At 39.3% G+C, this 21503-nt stretch overlaps 1 protein-coding gene across 1 annotated transcript in view; it reads right to left on the bottom strand.

Moving 5' to 3' along the window:
• Window positions 1-12974, bottom strand: part of prkg2 (protein kinase cGMP-dependent 2) — a 140676-nt gene extending 127702 nt beyond the window's left edge. Inside the window, exon 1 of the mRNA XM_069923139.1 lies at window positions 12445-12974. Within this exon, the coding sequence (XP_069779240.1) occupies window positions 12445-12974 (530 nt within the window). The remainder of the gene's footprint in view (window positions 1-12444) is intronic.
• Between the last annotated feature and the right edge of the window lie 8529 nt (window positions 12975-21503).

Genomic DNA, 21503 nt, shown 5'->3' with positions numbered 1-21503 from the left:
ATGTTGTCTGCGTGCTTGGGGTATCAAAGAGAAAGCAAACTTTCTTATCAAATCTTTTTTTCTCAAACGCAAATTTGATGATAACAACTTGAAGCTTCCTGAATTTGTCAATCAGCCTTGGCAAATCTTTCCACATTCTGGTCCATACTTACCTTGGTAGTCAGTGTCCCAGGGACTGTAGGCTGAGTGTGGCCATCTTGATATGCATGCACATAGGAATGAAGATGGCTGTGCCCAGCCTATGGACCCCAGGACACCGACTAACAAGGTAAGTATGCACATTTTGGCTCTTATATGCCCTGTATCCCTGTTATAGTTTGTCAAATACAACATAATCCTGGTAAATTTTGTATTTTTTCTTTATGTAGACTTTTTCAGGTACATTCTACACTAAGAATGCGCTTGAAGAAGTAGACACGGCCCTTTAAATTGCCGTTCAGGTGGTAGTGATTAAAGCGCAACGCTGGCCACCTGAAGGACACAGCTGCACAGGATGCGGCTCTGAGCACACTCTGGCTCCTGCCAAGTGTCAGCTGTGATCAGCAGCCTGACCCTTTAACATCTGCTTTCAGCCAGCTGCATTCAGGTGGCTGGGGGAGCCACTGAGCTGAGCTGATTATCCCTCTCGGAAGAGGGTTACATAGCTTGCCTCAAGAGCACCTCCTGCACATTCAGGTGGCCTCAAAACAGCCACATATTGCCTAAACATGCAGCTTTACATGCAATTGGCCACCTGAAAGTGCCTTGTGTGGATGGACATAAGTCACAAGTTGGGGTGCACCTGTATATCAAACAATATTGCTTGAATTGTTACATTTTTGGGAGTATTTTTTGGCAATTTATCTTTTCCCATTTCAATGAACTACTCTTTCATAATGTGTGTGAAGTCTGTTTTTGCCATAATTAAATGGTTTCTGCATGAGAAGGTCTTTGAAATCCTGAAAATCAGTGGTATGCAGAAAGCCGGCCAATATTTTCTTCTATGGGCTTTTGAACCACTGAATCAGCTTATCACAATTACCATACTGGAAATACGAGAATGTAAAATAAGGTGTGGCAGATAGAACATAGAACACCACAGCACAGTGCAGGCTCTTTGTGCTAACCTATATATACCTACCAAAAAAAATCTTAACCCTTCCTGCCTTGCAACCCTCTATTTTTCTTACATCCTCAGAGTCTCTTAAATGCCCCTTATGTTCAAACCTCCACCAACACTCATGGCAAGTCCTACCAGGGACACACAACTCTCTGTCTCCCCGAAACTTTCCTCCCTTCATTTTGTACAGATGTCCTCTGCTATTCCTGCCCTGGGGAAAAGGTGCTGACTGTCCACTTTATCTATACCTCTCAGAATCTTGCAGATCTCTATTAAGTTACCTTTCATCCTTCTTCGCTCCAAAGAGAAAAGTCCCAGCTCTCCTAATATTATCTCAAAAAAACTCCACTTCCAATTCAGGCATCATCCTGGTAAATCTCCTTTGCTCCCTCTCCATTGCTTCCACATCCTTCTGAAATTTAGGTGACCAGAAGAAAGCAATACTCCAAGTGTGATCTCCCCAGAGATTTGTAGTTTGCAAATGATCTCTCAACTCTTGAATTCAACTAATGAAGCCCAACATCCCATAGGCCTTCTTAACTATCTATCAACCCGCATGGCACCTTTGTGAGATATATGGATTTCGATCCAAGGGCCCTCTGTTCTTCCACACTGTTCAGTATCTGATCATTAACCCAATACTCAGCAGTCAGGTTTGTCACATCATACTTATCCAGATTGGATGTCATCTGCCGCTTTTTCGCCAAACTCGCATCCTGTCTATATCCTTTTGTAACTTAAAATAACCTTCAAAACTTTCCACAACTCCTCCAACCTTCATGTCATCTGCAGACCAAACAGATCCCTACGGAACTCCACAAGTCACTGCCCTCCATGCAGAGTACATTCCGTCCACTATTACCCCTTGCTTTCTTCAGTCAAGCCAATCCTGAATCCACACAGTGAAGGTTCCATAGATCTCATGACTTTCTGAATGAGTCTCTCATGGGGGACCTTGTCAAATGCTTTACTAAAATCCATGTAGACCACACCTACTGCCCTACCCTCACCATTTTTTGGTTACCTTCTCAAAAATCTCAAATAGGCTCATGAAGCATGACATTCCTCTCACAAAGTTGACCATCAAAGTTGACTGTACTTCTCCGAATACTCATAAATCCTGTCCTTAAGAATCTTCTCCAATAGTTTGCACACCTCTGATGTAAGACTTGCCAATAATTCCCAGGATTCTCCCTATTACCATTTTTTTTAAACAAGGGGACCACATTTGCCATTCTCCAATATTCTGGCACCTTCCCTGTGGCCAAAGAGGATGAAATCTTGAGATCCTGATATTGAGGATGACTATGGATGGATGGGGGGGGGGGGGGTTTATTGACCAATGTCTGGTGGGTGAGAGTGAGAATACTGATTGTGTTCGTAATGGTTGAGGTCACAGCTGGGTTGTGGAGCGTCGCAGACTGCAGGGCCCGGTTCAAGAGGTCCCTCAAAGATTTAAGTTTTGAATGTGAACTAAATTCACTGCTTCGAACCTGTTGGTCCTGACATTGATAATCAAGCTTGCCCCCTTAACCAAGCAGAAGCAGGCCATATCTGTCCTATGAAGTTCGCATCTACATGAATGGATCACCAAATTGGCCACCACACATACCCTGGTGCCTGCAGCAGGTACTACATTAAGCACAGGTAAGGTTAGGAAGGGAAATCACAAATGTTGGAATGCTCACTATAAATCCTTCACTAAGATATTTCTCACATTGTATCATTTTATCATTTACCTCGAAACACTACTATCTGCGAGAGCAGAGGCTCTCAACCTTTTTTCTTTCTACTCACATACCACTTTAAGAAATCTCTATGCCATCGGTGCTCTGTGATGAGTAAGGGATGGCTTAAGGTGGGATGTGATTGGGAAGGGAAGGTTGAGAATCATTGCTTTAGACCCAATTGTTACTGAAATCTTTTGCTTGAGAAAAATTGTCATTGCCCATTTCCTTTGGAGTTATGAAACCAGGTACATAACGAGTCAATTAGCTACGATTAAAACAGTGATTCTCAACCCATTCACATCCCACCTTAAGCAATCCCTTACTAATGCACCGATGGCATAGGGATTACTTAAAGTGGGATGTGAGTGGGAAGAAAAAGGTTGATAACTACTGTGCTAGAGCTTCTGACCACACCTAACCTGTTTTAACCTGATTTTTGCTAACATTAACTCACTGTTATTTGTACATTGAGCACATAACTGACCATCTGCCAATGTCATGTGTTACCACAGTTGCAGGTGCAGTTACCCACGTAATTGTAGTGAATGCCCTTACACTTCTACTCAAAGCTTTCAATGTGTCAGCCAGTAGTCAAAAATGATACAGAATTTGGGGGATAACAATGGCATGTGACTTGGTTTGGGATCCAGGAGAGAGAAAATAGCTTACAACTTGAAGTCATCTGAGGGGTAAAGGAATAGAAGTCTGTGCCTTGGGACATTTATTGGCCAAGGATACAGAGGTAATACTCGAGTTGAGCTAATGGTTGTGGGGGGAAGTGTTTAGATTTAGTTGTAGGGTTGGGGAAATTCAAGATCACTATTGGGTTTCAGGGGTTTGGGAAAAAGGCCAAGGTCAGTTCTCAGGGTCTCAGTTCCTCAAGCTCATGGAATTAAGGCCCAGTTGGTTACGGGTGTTGGTTGGTTGGCAAAGTGAGGGTCAGGAAGCTGTGAGCAATGGCGGCAGGGTGGGGTTGACATCAGTGCGGTTTTGAGGTGGAATAAGAATAATTAAAGGTAAGATGTTTACCCAATGGTCCACAATGCAGCTTAGAATTGGAAGGACCCAGTTCTCCCAGTGATATCCAATGATTCATCTCGCAAGAGCCAAATTAGTGCAACTTCCCACTGTATGGGGAAATCCAGTCATCCCACATGCCTTTGCTGAGGTACCCATATTTGGGTGCCAGTGTGCCCCAGCATCAGAAGCATCAACCAACATTTTGAGTAGAAAAAAAATCAGCCTGGAAATGCTTATTATCACAATTTATTTTGAATAAAAATGTTTTTCATTATATTTGTGACAGAGGTGTTTGGGAGATAAATTGGGAAAATTGGTTCGAGTAAGTCACACGCAAACACTTTAAAACACAGAATTTTCGCAGGTGTTTTGTAGACTGCTCAGAGACTTCAATGATGGACTCCTATTTTGCAAAAGGCAACAAAGTACCAACATACATGGTAGTTTGTCTGGAAAACAATTTGCTGTCTGGAAGAGCATGTGATCTTTGCAGGCAGAGGCAGAGGACTGGCTGTCTGGTGTTTCCCTTGGAGTAGGTGAAACAGAAAGGAACTCTGTGGTGATCTGAAAGAAAGAGGTTATCATCTGGAGAACCCTGAAGGGGGTAAGTTTTGTCAGCAAGATACTGGAGTGGCTATCCTGGAATGAGAAAGCTCTCTTTGAAAACCAACAAGAACCCTTCTGAGAGATAACCGTTTACTTGTTAAGCACCAAAGCCTGGTGAACTTTATTAATGCAAACTTCTGTGTACAGTACAAGAATTCCCTGCAACCAGTGAGATTGGACTGTGAAGCAAAGAACCTTTCTAAACATTACACACACATGTGCTTAGAGGGAAGTTAAGTAGGTTAAGTAAGTCATTAAAGGTAAGTTAAAGTTTGATTCTGTTTTCATGTTCAAAGATAATTAAAAGTAACTTTTGTTTAAGTAACCCTCTGTCATGATGCATATCTATTGCTGGGTTTTGGAGCCCTCTGGACTCGAAACATAAAGAAACTTCATTTGTATCGAGTTTCTGGTTGCGGGTAATTTGTGGTTATTGCCAGTTACATGGTGCTGTCGTCCATGATTGCCACTCATTTGTAGTAATATGGACAATATTGAAATGACACCATTGGTGTGGATGAGAAAGTACTTCACCTGGGTAAGTGGAGGGTCTGTGCATTCTTGGTGATTTTGCAGAGAACCACTGTGAAATGCACATTGCAAATCAGCTCTGACTTCCACAGGTACCAGATCATATGGGTCATTCTTCAGTGTTTCACTCCTCACAGAGGCTCGTTGACTTGCTGATTATTTCCACCATTTTCTTTTTTTTAATTTAAATGATTAACATCAGTAAAATGATTATGCATCACAGTTTCTGGACTGCAGGTCAATGTGGAGGGCAGTGTATTGATTACAATATTAAACCATGCATGTTTGATTGCCAGAAGTTGCTGTCTAATACTGGTAAATGTAGGCAATTTTGCTACTGACTTAATAAGCCATGTACACACTCTCCAGCTGTTGTAACTGCTCCATGCTTGAGTAAATGCACTAAAACACAGCATTCAGTACCTGTTTGAAGATCTAGTGCATCATAAACATTGTGGGCAGTCTGATAACTTCCCATTGACTCCATGCTTAAAATCAATGCCAAGGTTGTATCTTCTACTCATTCACATAGTGATTGCAACCCTACAGATGGAATCACTGAGAATTCACATTGGGATAGTGAAGGGCAGGAATATACTCCTGGGGCCCTTGCAATGACAAGAAGTACAAGTGCCGGTAATAATTCGATGTTTGAATTATTTGGACAGAGAAGCAATACTTCGACTTGCAGTGCAGAATGCGAGACGACAAATTCGGTTATTGATTCAGAACAGCAGAGTTTTCTTTTACCCTGATTTGAGTCAAGAGGCTATTCAACATCAATGTCAATTTAATGCAGTTAAAAAAGTTTTGTGGCATAAAGGTTATAAGTCTGCTTTTCGCTACCCTGCAGTGTTGAAGGTGTTTTATGGAGACTATCAATTTTGGTTTTTGAAAATGATCGTGAAGCAATAATTTTTGCTGATTCATTGCCAGATATAAGAGGACAAAGACGTAGTCCACCATTATCTCCTAAAGAAAAATCTGGTTGTTCTGGAAATGGAAGAAATGGCAGAAATGGGAAAAATTGGAATGGAAAGAGTCCAACTTCTTTTGAAATGGGATCTCCGAGTTTGGAATCTCTTGGATAAAAATAATATTTTTTTTTCTTACTCTATTTTTTTTTGTTATGATATTTTGATGTTATTGATTGTTTGGCTGGGGAGGGAGAGATTTACTCTAAGTTCTTTACTAGTCATCAGCCCCTGGTGGGTGACCCACACCCAATTTTTGCTTAGGAGATTACAACCTTTTGGTAGTTTTTTTTGGGGGGGGGGAATTTTCTTTTTTTTCTTTATTTTTTTTATTTTCATTTTAGTTAATTTTTAATTTGATTTTTTTCTCCTATTGATTTGAATTTTTATATAAAGATATTATTGGCATTTAGTAATATTAGTAGATATGTCAAAGTTGAGGTTTGCTATTTTTAATGTTCGAGTTTTAAACAGTCCGATTAAGCGTGAGTCTTGGCGTATATTAAGAAAATGAAAATTGATGTTGCTTTTTTACAAGAAACACATTTGAATCTGAAGAGGGACTGGGTTGGGCATGTATATTCTTCTTCATTTAATTCTAGAGCTAAAGGTGTAGCAATTTTGAGACATAAGAATTTATCTTTTGAATTACAATCAATGGAGGAAAAGGCAGGATGTATTCTTAAATTAAATTGTAAGATTTTTAGTGTATTTTGGACTTTACTTAATATTTATGCCCCAAATGCAGATGATGAAATATTTATTTCAGATGCATTTTTATATCTGGGTCAGGCTAATGATAATATTTTAGTTGGTGGTGATTTTAATTGTGTTTTGGAACCTTTATTGGATAAATCTCCGAAGAATGTTAAGAAATCTAAGATGGCAGTTCAGATTCAAGCGTTGATGAAAGATCTTAATTTAGTAGATATTTGGAGATGTCTTAATCTGACAGAGAAAGATTTCTCTTTTTATTCATCTAGACATGAATCGTTTTCAAGGATTGACTTCTTTTTAGTATCGGCACATTTACAAGGGAAAATACAACAAGCGGAATATAAAAGAGGGTCAGATCATTCTTTGTTATATTTTACATATGTAACTTCTGAGAAAATCCAACTGGCCTATCGTTGGAGGTTTAATACAATGTTGTTAAAAATATGAAATTTATTGATTTTTTGAAAAAACAAATTAATTTTTTTTTGAAAGAAAATTCTAACTCTGTTCAAAGTAAGTTTGTATTATGGGATGCTATGAAAGCCTATTTGAGAGGACAAACAATTAGTTATACTTCTAAAATAAAGAAGAATCGATTAAATCAGAGTTTTGAATTAGAGAAACAGATCGATGAGTTAGAAAAGGAATTTCAGAAAGATGCTACAGAAGATCAGAAAATAGAATTATCTAGGTTGAAATTGGAATATAATACTTTTCAATCTTATCAATTTGAATATGTGATTAATAGGACTAAGCAAGGGTATTATGAATGGGGAGAGAAAGCACACAAGGTACTGGTTTGGCAATTAAAGATAGAACAGATTTTGAGGACTATTAATGCTGTTAGACAAAATTCCCTTATTACTTATAAACCTCGTGAGATTAATGATGAATTTTACTCATTTTATAAAAAAAGTTATATACATCTGAAGGAAAACAAGAAACTGGATCGATTGATCTTGTTTTATCACAGTTCAATTTACCGATATTAGAGGATGCAGATATACAGGAGTTAGAAAAACCATTTACTGATTCGGAAATGAAAATGGCTATGCTGGAAATGCCGAACGGTAAATCACCTGGTGATGATGGATTTTCGGTTGAATTTAAAAAATTTTTATGATGATTTATCTACAGTGTTTGGGGATGTATTACGTCAAGTTGGAGAACATTATGAATTACCCAAGTCTTGTTCTAGTGCTTTAATTACAGTAATTCCAAAAAAAGATAGAGATCCTTTGGAGGTATCTTCATATAGACCAATTTCGTTGTTAAATGTAGATTATAAAATAATAGATAAAATATTAGCGAATAGATTGGATAAATTTATACCCAAGTTCAAACAGGTTTTATAAAGAATAGATATGCTTCAAATAACATTTTGCACGTGATTACTTTGATTAATAGATTTCGACAATCTTTAGATCATCCGATGGTGATATCTCTAGATGCAGAAAAGGCATTTGATAGAGTTGAATGAACTTTTTGTTTAAAGTTTTGGAGAATTTCAAGTTTGGTCCTTTTTTTATTGGTTGGATTAGGGCTCTATATAGTAAACCGGTAGCGAGAGTATTGACAAATGGTTTGATTTTGGAACCCTTTAAGCTATCTCGATCAACTCGTCATGGTTGTCTTTTATCACCGGCTTTGTTTGCATTAGTGATTGAACCTTTAGCACAATTGATAAGACAAAATACACAGATACAAGGTATGAAAGTTTTAGACGAGGAGTATAAAATTAATCTATTTGCTGATGATGTATTTGTGTATTTAACAAACCCAGCTCAGTCACTTTTGCACTTGAAGGAATGTTTAATACAATATGGATGTCTTTCTGGATATAAAGTTAATTGGGAAAAAAGTGAAATATTACCGGTAAGAGAAGGAGATTATTCAGTTTATAAGAATATTATTTATTTGAAGTGGACCAATCGAATTAAATATTTGGGTATAATTTTGAATGTTAATTATCAATCTTTATATAAATTAAATTATGTTCCATTAATGAAAAAAATTAAAACTAATTTGATCATATGGAAAGATTTACCTATTAATTTAATGGATAGGATAAATACAATTAAGATGAATATCTTTCTGCATATACAATACTTGTTTCAATCTATTCCATATTTACTTGATAATATTTTTTTCGAGATTTGAATAAAATGGTTAGGGAGTTTTTATGGAGAGATAAATTTTAGAGAGTGCCTTTGAATAAATTAACTTGGAAATACGAGTTAGGGGGATTATGTTTACCACATTTTCAAAATTATTATGAAGCAGCCCAACTTAAATTTATTAGTTCATTGATGGATTTGGTACGGCCTCCTAGTTGGGCCAAAATTGAGATGGCAAATATTTCTGAATTTGAAATACATCAATTTTTGTTTAGATGGAATATAAATTTATTACAACAATATAATGTGCCTATACTAAAACATTTAATGAAGTTATGGATAAAGAAAAAAAAATGACAGGCTCTAAGGATAAATTATCAGCTTTGACTCCGTTGTATAATAATCAACTTATTCATTTTTCAATACATAATCAAAGTTTATTGCATTGGAGATTTAAAGGTGTGAAAAATTTGGGAGATTGTTTTAAAGAGGTTAAATTTTTATCTTTTAATCAGATGAGGGAAGGTTTTGGTATTGATAAGAATTCTTTGTTTCTATATTATCAAATTTGATCTTTGGTAAGATGTATATTTGGTAGAGATATGATTTTACCTGAAATGACTAAATTTTAGACTTTTCTTATGAAAGTACCAGAGAAGGGTTATATTTCATCTATGTATCAAATATTATAGGATGGTATGGATAAGAAAGGTTGGGATAGATTTAAAAGTAAATGGGAAGTAGATACTGGTTTTATTTTTTCCAAAGATGATTGGTTAGATATTTGTTATGATAGTGTAACTAGATTGATAAATGCACATTATGCAATGATTAACTATAATTTTTTACATCAATTATATTTAACACCTGAAAAATTAAACAAGTTTGGTTTTCATGAATCAGACTTGAGTTTTAGATGTGGTGATATGGTTGGAACCTTTTTTCCATGCTGTTTGGTCATGTATACATATATAATCATTTTGGAAGAAAATTCAATCATTTTCAGAATATCTGTATAAGATTAAAATAGTTTTAGATCCAACAGTATTTTTATTGGGTAGTTTGCAACCTTTGAAAGGCTTGGGATTAGATAAGTTTCAACTTGTTTTTATATATTTAGCTTTATCCATAGCAAAAAATGTATTGCTAGTACGTGGAAAGATACAAATATGATAGATGGCATAATGAGATGAAATATTGTTTAATAATGGAAAAAATTACGTATGTTTCGCGCGATAATTATAAATTTTTATTAATAAGTGGTTGTTATATTCAGAATATTTACATTTCAATTTACATTGATGAGATCTTAATATGTATATTTAATTTTTCTTTAATATTTTTTCTTTTTTCTTTCTTTATGGCTCTCCTTAGGAGAGTTGGCTGAAGGAGGGGGGGTCTTTTCTTTTCTCTTTTTTAATATATATAAAAAATAACGTTCATGTTTATGGTTAATTGTTGTATATGTCATATATTATTTGTTTTTTGAATGAATAAATAAAGTTAAAAAAAAAGACAAGAAGTACAAGTGAAGACTTAATTAAGATATGAACGGAATTATACATTGATAGTCCCTCAGGGTGGATAACAGAGTGTTGATTTAAGAGAAATAAGGAACAGATGACACTGGACCACAAAGATTTTGCTTCCTGAATACTTTTGGGTGTGTATTTTATGGATTTTGGGCAGCTGATCGCCAAAATCACCTTAAAAATTTCCTCTCCCGCACCTTTTTTTTTAATACAAATTATTTTTTATGATTTTCTGTCATAATCTCAACATGCTTCAAGCTTACAAAACCATGATTATCAATGAAAATTCATTTTCTGCATTTGCACTTGGACTTCTCTGCTGATCTTTGGTGCAGTCAGTGATGAAAGATTTGACCAGGACATTACGATCATGGAAAAGTGCCATCAGGGCAACTGGAATCCATCCATGGTGGCCAACCATTGTTGGACACTGTCATGCGAGGTATCAGATGCTGAGTACAAACGAAAATCAGCGACAAAATATTTTTAGGTCAGTTCAATGAGTCAGCATCGTTATACGATAAAAACTTGCTAAATTCAATCAAAGTTAATTTAATATTTCTCCAACTTCCTATGTGAAACAGAAAATCTGAAGTCATCTTTGTGTTCATCTTGAAGGTGACCAGCATAATCCCTAATTGCTTTTCAGGAAGCAAACCTTTTGAAAAAAAATGTTGTCCAGGGTACAGTGTAATTTAACAGTGAAACAAGGAGAAAATTTACTCGGGGCTAATAAATCTTTGGGGGAACTGAGACCAACGGAATAAAAAAGGCCCATGAGCTCCCATTTACAAAGCAAAGAGAACGGAGACAAATATTCCTCTTGCATAAGTAATTTAAATGGACATAAAATCTGCTGGCCTGTTTAATGAATATCCAATTTCCCCCAAATCAATTTTCCACTGTTTCCCTCTATATCACATGTACAAAAGAGGAAAATATCCCATGAAGTTAAATCTGATTTATATTTGGATTGTTTAACGAGGACTTTTAACGTGATGCTCAATAAGCAAATAATATTTGCTTAACACATTTTGTGAGTAGTTGCTCTGTTTTATTGCTAAAATGTGCATTCAATCATTTTTACAGGATTTGCTATTAATGTGAACCATTATTATCTGACTGTAAATGTCTCATCCATTAGTATGAAGTTTCCAAAAAAATATTGACAACCATTTCAAAAGAGTAACCCGTAATGGAAAACCAAAACTGTACAATTGATTGAACATAGAACATTACAGCACCGTGCAGGCCCTTTGGCCCACGATGTTGTGCTGACCTCTACATTGCTGCTCCATAAACTAAACCTTCTCTACCCTCTAGTTTACTTGTATCCCTGTGCCTGTCTAAGGGTCTTTTAAATTTTCCTATTGTACCAACCTCCAACAATACCCCTGGCAAAGCAATCCAAGCACCAGCTACTCTCTATGTAAAAAAACAACTTGCCCATAAACTTTACTCCCATCACCTTGGACAGATGTCCTCTGGTGTATACTACACTGCCCCTGTGGGGGAAAAAAAGTTGCTTGCTGTCCACCCTATAATCTTGTGGAGTTATATTAAGTCACCTCTCATACTTCTTCACTCCAAAGCTCCAACTCTGATAACCTTGTCTCATAGGACGCGTTCTCCAATCTGGACATGATCCTCGTAAATGTCCTCTGCACTCTCCCCCTTGCTTCCACATCTGTCTTGTAATGAGGCGACCAGAACTGAATGCAATATTCCAAGTGTGGTCAATCCAGAGATTTTTATAGAGCTGCAACATAACCTCATGACTCGTCAACTCAATCCCTTGACTAATGAAGTCCAGCAGACCATAAGCCTTCTTAACTACTCTATCAACCTGCGCAGAAACTTTGAAAGAGCTACAGATTTGGACCCCTTATTTAATATATCTTGGGCTAATGTTAATTTTATAACTAGGCCAATAGTTATAATAAAAATAAATGAAGAATTGACAATCTGATCTGAAACTCAGACTTCAAGTATCCACATCACTCCTCAGGATAGTCTTGTCTAATTACAAGTAACAACATGTGGGAAGATAAGGATAATAATTGAAGAAGCTAATTGCCGTGTTTAAAAAATACAAATTAACAGGAAAAGGTACATTACCCTGAATCTTTTCGAACCCTGGCTCCTTCCAGAGAGAACAAAGGTAGTTTGCTGGAGTCGTATGTTCTGGTGGTAGGTTCTGATGACACACCCTCCTTCGCTCCTCTCCTTCTGTTGACAATATCTTTGTGTACGCTGGTACACTGATTCGTAATTCTATCAGAAGATCTGAGGGGTGATGGTGATGGCTGAAAAAGGATGCCACACTGAGTTTTAACAACATCCTGGAGTTTGTTCACTTGGATGCATTTGGCATGTAATTCCTCCGTGATTTCAGCAAGAGTACAGGTTTGCCTGGTGAGCTGCTCTTGCAGTTCCTGGATCCTGCACTCCTGCTGGTGCAACTGGTCATCTTTGCATTTGTTCTCCAGTTCAAGTTCCAGTAACCTGTCTTGGAGGGTATCTTCTGTGGCTTTGATGTTCACGACCGTCCCATGGTCTCTCCAAAGCTTTGTGTTACTGTTATCAATAGAAAGGATGCTATTTCCCTGCTCTCTTAATTGCTTATGTTTCACCAAACCATTTCCCATCTTGTTTCAGACCTGCAAACAAATGTACAGACACACATAACAGCTCCAAATCATTACCATCTCAGTGCCTAAACTATTAAGTGGATGGAGAACGCAAACTGACTCATATTGATGCTATGGTTTGCCCTTGACATTTGTCACGTCAGTTGATAATAACTTTACGCACGTGGCATTAACAAATGGGTATCTCCACTAAGCACAGAAATTAATTTAAATCTATGTATTATGAACTGATTCTCTATTTTTTTTTAGACCTGTGTCCTTGCTATTGCAAGGATCTTTGTTGATTGTAATACTTGGATGATACAATTTGTAAATTTGCAGAAGGCACAAATGTTGGAGTTATAGTTAGTGATGTAGGTTAATTTATATATCTGTATATAAAATGCAATTGTTGTCTACTCTGATAAAATTAATCTTGCACATTGATGAAAAGGGTATTGTAATTTCACATCATAGTCTTTTCATACAAAAGCTATTTACTTCAGAACCATCTTAAAACTACAACTCTAGTATCGAGCTTTAACCATCAGGGAAGAGGACCACACCAAACTGCAGCTACAGTAATGTCCTACACTAACACCAGCTCTCATTCATCCACAGTCAGCAGGCTCAACCATCAGTCTCACCCTAGCCTAAGGAACTTAAAAGCTGCTGATGCTGGAATCGTGAGCAATCAAGAAATTGCAGGTCCGACCATTAAGGGTCCAGTCCCAAAACACTGACTGACCATTAAAGGTCCAGGCCCAAAATGCTGACTGACCATTAAGGATCCAGTCCAAAAATGCTGATTGACCATTAAGGGTCCAGTCCCAAAATGCTGACTGACCATTAAGGATCCAGTCCAAAAATGCTGATTGACCATTAAGGGTCCAGTCCCAAAATGCTGACTGACCATTAAGGATCCAGTTCCAAAACACTGACTGACCATTAAAGGTCCAGGCCCAAAATGCTGACTGACCATTAAGGATCCAGTCCCAAACACTGACTGACCATTAAGGATCCAGTCCCAAAATGCTGATTGACCATTAAGGGTCCAGTCCCAAAATGCTGACTGACCATTAAAGGTCCAGTCCCAAAATGCTGACTGACCATTAAGGATCCAGTTCCAAAACACTGACTGACCATTAAAGGTCCAGGCCCAAAATGCTGACTGACCATTAAGGATCCAGTCCCAAAACACTGACTGACCATTAAAGGTCCAGGCCCAAAATGCTGACTGACCATTAAGGATCCAGTCCCAAACACTGACTGACCATTAAGGATCCAGTCCCAAAATACTGACTGACCATTAAGGATCCAGGCCTAAAACAATGACTGACCATTAAGGATCCAGTCCCAAAATACTGACTGACCATTAAGGATCCAGGCCTAAAACAATGACTGACCATTAAAGATCCAGTCCCCAAATTATGACTAACCATTAAGGATCCAGTCCCAAAATGCTGACTGATCATTAAGGGTCCAGGCCCAAAATACTGACTGACCATTAAGGGTCCAGGCCCAAAATACTGACTGACCATTAAGGGTCCAGTCTCAAAACACTGACTGACCATTAAGGGTCCAGTCCCAAAATGTTGAATGACCATTAAAGATCCAGTCTCAAAACGCTGAATGACCATTAAGGATCCAGTCCCAAAACGTTGACTGATGAATTCTACCTATGAAAGCTGGCCGACCTGCTGACTTCCTCCAGGAATCCCTTGTTTGCTCTCATGCTGGCAGAGTGGATTAACCTAAATGTTTTAAATAACCAACAACTAAATATTTCAAAAAATGTAATAACATTCATTTTACCACATTTATGATTTCAAAATATAATCCAAACTGTTACATATTTTTAGAATGATGCTCAGACCACTAAATTCCTGGTTTTATGTATTTTTGTATGATAGGAACACCATCAGCTGTCATGATTAAATTTATCAAAAGGTTTCTTCAAATGTTCTCTTCACCTTTGATTTTGTGCCCTCAGCACATTCAGAGCCAGGTCAGATGAATGCATTCCAGACTGAATTGGTGCATGTCCATGGAGTGGAGCATTTGCATTCATTTCTTTCAACATGCCTAGGCCTTGCCATAGCTCCAGAACATGTTGCCTGTTGATCAGGAGTAAAGTCATTGAGCTCATGCTAGTAAATCGATAAAATGGGGACAAATAAAATTGCACTCTCCGTAAGGATTCATGACGGATTTAAAATATTTGCCCGCCTTTATAACATCAGCAGTGGAGGTTATAGCACACCTGGAAATTTTAAATGAAATCCACAGAGGAGGAAAATAATAATATGTTGAAGCAAAGATTTCCCTCTACAATAGCTGGCAAAATGAATGTGTGGTGGCACCAAGCAGGATCAAGGAGGGTATCACTTTCAGAGAAGCTACTTGTGAGATTCAATCCAAGCTAAACCGTCAACTAAACACACAGAGATATAAATGGAGTCCTACATTCCTGCAAGAGTTGCCATCCAAGAAAGTTCTCTACCCTGTTAAACTGCTGGCTAATATCTGTGTGTAATTGTTGAAATTTCTTCCTCTTGCAAGCAAACTTCCCTTGTGCTTGTTTGATATATCGGCCAATCAGCCAGATGGCTTTTCTGGCACATTAGGATACATTGGACGGCACAGTTAGCGCAGTGGTTAGCTTGATGCTGTTGCTGCGCCAGCACCTTCGCTTCAAGACCAGCACTGTCCGTAAGGAGTTTTCCACATATCTGCGTGGGTTTCCTCCAAGTACTCCAGTTTCCTCCCACCCTTCAAAAAGTACTGTGATGTAGGTTAATTTGGCTGTAATTTGGTGGCACAGGTTTAAATAGCCAGATTCCACTTCTACCCTGCTATAATTTTTTAAAAAATCATCAATGGAGACATGAAGAGATGTTTTGGCAAATGGGATCCAGATTTGGCACAATGGAAGGAGGTAGAGTGTGTTGGTGGATGGAGGTAGAGGGTATTGGTGGAAGGAGGTAGAGGGTATGGAGGTAGAGGGTATTGGTGGATGGAGGTAGAGGGTATTGGTGGATGGAGGTAGAGGGTATTGGTGCATGGGTGTTTTCTGACTGGAAAGTTGGAACAAGATGTCACAGATCTGGAACAATTTGCTATTGCAAGGATCTTTGTTGATTATAATACTTGGATGATACAATTTGTAAATTTGCAGAAGGCACAAATGTTGGAGTTATAGTTAGTGAAGTCAGTTATAGTGAGTGAAGACAGTTTTCTAAGGATACAGCAGGTCGGTCATGGATCAGTCAGAAAGTTCGGCAAAGTAGTGTCAAAAAGAGGTTAATCCAGACAAGTGTGAGCTAATACACATTGGCAGTGCAAATTTGGATACATCATACAGAGTAAATTATAGAAAAGCAAGATCTTGGGGAGTAGATTAGTAGCTCCTTTGAAGTTTCAAGGCAGGTGGATAGGGTAATGAAAAAGGCATTTGGTATGTTTTCCTTCAGTAGCTGAAACATTAAGTACAAGAATTGGGATGAAACATGAAAGTCTACAGATGCTGTGATTGTGGAAGAAACACCAAAATGCTGGAGGAACTCAGCCGATATCACAATGTCCAAAGGCAGTAAAGATGGATTACTGACATTTCGGGCCTGAGTTCTTTTTTAAGACATACAGCATGGTAACAGGCCCTTCCAGTCCTCGAGCCTGTGCCACCCTCATGCACCAATTTGACCTGCGTTCTTGAAGGGTGGAAGGAAACTGGAGCACATACAGACACAGAGAGAATGTGCAAAATCCTTACAGACAAGGCGGTGTACGGCCCCTCACCCCAAGTCCAAAGCCCTCTGTGCAGCTCAGATGGCGAAGTCCTCCACAGCGACAAGATCTCCATCCTCAATCGATGGTCAGAACACTTCCAATCCCTTTTCAGTGCCAACTGCTCAGTCCAAGAATCCACCCTGCTCCAGCTCCCTCAACAACCCTTGAGGCTAGAGCTGGATGAGGTCCTCACCCGGGAAGAGACATATAAGGCAATTGAACAACTGAAAAGTGGCAAAGCAGCAGGTATGGATGGAATCCCCCCAGAGGTCTGGAAGGCTGGCGGCAAAGCTCTGCATATCAAACTGCATGAGTTTTTCATGCTCTGCTGGGACCAAGGAAAGCTGCCTCAGGACCTTCGTGATGCCATCATCATCACCCTGTACAAAAACAAAGGCGAGAAATCAGACTGCTCAAACTACATTGCAGGCAAAATCTTCGCTAGGAATCTCCTTAATGAACTAATACCTAGTGTTGCCGAAAATGTCCTCCCAGAATCACAGTGTGGCTTTCGCGCAAACAGAGGAACTACTGACATGGTCTTTGCCCTCAGACAGCTCAAAGTAAAGTGCAGAGAACAAAACAAAGGACTCTACTTTGTTGACCTCACCAAAGCCTTTGACACCGTGAGCAGGAAAGGGCTCTGGCAAATACTAGAGTGCCTCGGATGCCCCCCCAAGTTCCTCAACATGGTTATCCAACTGCACGAAAACCAACAAGGTTGGGTCAGATACAGCAATGAGCTCTCCGAACCCTTCCCCATTGACAATGGCGTGAAGCAAGGCTGCGTCCTCGCACCAACCCTCTTTACTATCTTCTTCAGCATGATGCTGAAACAAGCCATGAAAGCCTGGAAGTCAGCCTGAAGAAAACTGAGCTCCCCACTATGACCACCAGCACCCCCACATCTCCATCGGGCACACAGAACTCAAAACGGTCAACCAATTTACCTAACTCAGCTGCACCATTTCATATGATGCAAGGATCAACAAAGATAGACAACAGACTCGCCAAGGTAAATAGCGCCTTTGGAAGACTACACAAAAGAGTCTGGAAAAACAACCACCTGAAGAAACACATAAAGATCAACATGTACAGAGCCATTGTCATACCCATGCTCCTGTTCGGCTCCGAATCATGGGTCCTCTACCGGCATCACTTACGGCTCCTAGAACACTTCCATCAGCACTGTCTCCGCTCCATCCTCGACATTCATTGGAATGAATTCATCACCAACATCGAAGTACTCAAGCTGGCAGAGTCCGCAAGCATCGAATCCATGCTGCTGAAGACCCAACTGCGCTGGGTGGGTCACTTCTCCAGAATGGAGGACCATCGCCTTCCCAAGATTGTGTTCTATGGCGAGCTCTCCACTGGCCACTGAGACAGAGGTGCACCAAAGAAGAGGTACAAGGACTTCTTAAAGAAATCTCTTGGTGCCTGCCACATTGACCACTGCCAGTGGGTTGATATCGCCTCCAACCGTGCATCGTGGCGCCTCACAGTTCAGCGGGCAGCAACCTCCTTTGAAGAAGACTGCAGAGCCCACCTCACTGACAAAAGACAAAGGAGGAAAAACCCAACACCCAACCTCAACCAACCAATTTTCCCTTGCAACTGCTGTAACCGTGCCTGCCTGTTCTGCATCGGATTTGTCAGTCACCAACGAGCCTGCAGCAGACGTGGACATACCCCTCCATAAATCTTCGTCCGCAAAGCCAAGCCAAAAAGAAAGAACAGACTGCAGGGGATTCTAACCCTGGTCCTGGTCACTGATGTTGTATCAGCATTGCTCTAACTGCTACACCAACCATGCTGCCTTCCTCAAGGCACGAGTACAAATCAAACAGTCGTCTGTATTAAAAGACTGGTGGAAAGGGAAAAATGGCAGGAGAGGAGTATGGACCGAAAAACAAAAGGTGGATATTAAAAGAGAACAGGAGCGAGGAAAGGTGCAAATTGATTGAGGGGTAAGGGGATTCATTTGGCTATATGAAAGGAGACAGATGGAAAATGGAAGAGAGAGATGGGCAGAGCAAGAGGAAAGGAAACATGGGTGGGGGGCTAACAGAAATCAATGTTAATACCATCCAGTTGGAGGGCACCCAGGCAGAAGAAGAGGTGTTGTTCCTCCAATTTGCAGGTGGTCTCAGTCTGACAGAGCATGAGACCATGGGCAGACATGTCAGCAAGGGAATGAGGTAAGGAATTACAATGGGTGGCCACTGGGAGTTCCTTGCTATTGTGGTAGACAGAGCAGAGGCACTTCACAAAGCAATCTCCCAGACTGCGCCCCATTTCTCTGGAGTAGAGGAGACCAGATGCAATAGATGATCCCTGCAGATTCACAAGTGAAGTATTGCTTCACTTGGAAAGGCAGTTTGGGGCCTCAGTGGAGTTGGGATGTCATGTTGCAATTTTATAAATATTGATTTGAACACTCTTAGAATGTTGTGTATGGTTCTGGACACCACACGACTGGAAAGACATAGTAGCAATAGAGAAGTTACAGAAGAGATTCACAAAATGTTACCCAGTAATTCTGTGGATGGATTTGATTGGCTGGGTTTATTCTCATTGGAATGTAAGCTGAGGGGTGACCTGACAGTCATATAAGTTTACAGCACAGCCCCTTCAGCCCAAATTCTCCCTGCTTACCAAGTTGTCTACCCAAACTAGTCCTATTTATCTGCATCCTGCCCATATCCCTCTAAACCTTCTTTATGCATGCATCTGTCTATGGTTTTATAACAGTTCATAATATTAAGAGGATAGAGCAGTGGTTCTCAACCTTTTTCTTTCCACTCAGTATTCCCTATGCCATCATTGCTCTGTGATTAGTAAGGTGGTATTTGGGAGGAATGAAAAAGGTTTGAAAACCACTGTTTTAATCGTTAGGTGCACGTTTCCTTAACTCCAAAGAAACTGGGCCAAGGACAATTTTTCTCAAGCAAAATATGTCAGTAACATTTGGGTCTAGATCAGTGGTTCTCAACCTTCCCTTCCCACTCACATACCACCTTAAGCAATACCTTACTAATCACTTATGGAACAGGGATTAAAAGTGGTATGTGTGTGGAGAGAAAAAGGTTGAGAACCACTGGGATAGATAGTCAGAATCTCCATCCAAGGGCAGACAGGGTACAAATAGGAAGTTATGGCAGATGAATGCATGATCCTAGATTATTTGGATTGCTTCTGCAGAAGGTCAGACCTCAATAAAAAGGATGGGCTGCACCTAAACTGGAAGGGAACCAATATTCTGGCAGGAGGGTTTGCAAGAACTGATGGGGAGGGTTTAAACTAGCTTTGCAGGGGGAGGGAAATTATAATGAGAGCAAAGAGAATAGGATAGCAGCGAGACAGGGAGTTCCAACAGAAGTAGAAATTAATAGTAGAGGTGGTCAATAGCAACACGAAGGAAAGGCAGGTGAGCAGACAGGAAAACGAGAAGTTCCAAGGAATCCAGCACAAACAACATCGATAATGGGCTTATTGGCTCTATACTTAAAGTAGATGAGCTGGTTGCTCAGATTCAACTGAAAAGGTATGCCATTGTGGCCATTACTGAAACATGGCTCAATGAGGCATACAATTGGGAGCTCAATATCCGAGCATACACAGCATATAGGAAAGATAGGCAGGAGGGTAGAGTTGGAGAGGTAGCTCTGATGATAAGTAATGACATTAAATCATTAGGGTGAAGGGACATAGGGTCTAAACCAGTAGAATCAGTATGGGTTGAATTAAGAAAAGCCAAGGGCAAAAAAGATTATATTGGCGGTTATACACCGGCCCCCCCAAACAGCAGTCAGAAAGTGGACTATGAGATACAGACAGAAATACAGAGGGTATGTCGCAAAGATAATATCAAAATAATTGTGGGAGATATTAACATGGCAGGGGATTGGGAAGGACAGGAATTTACTGGATCACAGAAGAGAGAGTTTGTAGAAAACCCAAGGGATGGATTTTTTTGAACAGCTTGTTGAGAAGCCCATCAGGAGATCTGCGGTTCTTGATTGGGTCATGTACAATGAACCTGAGGTCGTTATGGAGTTAAAGGTCTTAGAACCTCTAGCATTGACCATAACATGATCGAATTCAATTTCAAATTTGAAAAGTAAAAAAAATCGGATGTATCAATTTTTCAGTGAGTCAAAGGAAAGATGGTACCAAGTAGCTAACAAAAGAAGTGAAGGCCAAGATAAAAGTAAAGGGGAGGGCATACAAGGAAGCTAAAACTTACAGAAAGAAATTTTAAAAAGTCATAAGGAAAGAAAAGATGAGTTATGAAAGGAGATTAGCAAACAATATAGAAAAAGATAAGAAGAGATTTTTAAAAATATATAAAGAATTAAAGAGAGACATGTGTTGACATAGGACCAATAGAAAATAATGCTGGGGAAATTATAAAGGGTTACAAAGAAATGGCAGAAGAATTAAATCAATATTTTACATCTGTATTCACTGTAAAAGACATTAGTAATATCCCTGACAGACAGAGGCTTTACGGAGTAGAGTTAGATACATTTAAGATTACTAGAGAAATTCTGCAAGGTAAATTGAATGGATTAATGATATTTAAATCTCCTGGACCGGATGAGGTACATGCGCGGGTTTTGAACGAGGTGGCTTTGGAGATTGTAGATCCATTGGTGACAATCTTCCAGAATTCAATAGTCTCTGGGGTGGTTCCAGGGGATTGGAAGGTTGCGAATGTGGTTCCGTTGTAAAAGAAAGGTGGGAAACAGAAAA

The sequence above is a fragment of the Narcine bancroftii genome, chromosome 3 (assembly GCF_036971445.1).
Source record: "Narcine bancroftii isolate sNarBan1 chromosome 3, sNarBan1.hap1, whole genome shotgun sequence".
Classification (NCBI taxonomy): Eukaryota; Metazoa; Chordata; class Chondrichthyes; order Torpediniformes; family Narcinidae; genus Narcine; species Narcine bancroftii.
The sequence above is the reverse complement of the archived record's forward strand: the minus strand, read 5'-3'. Positions and strand labels throughout refer to the sequence as shown.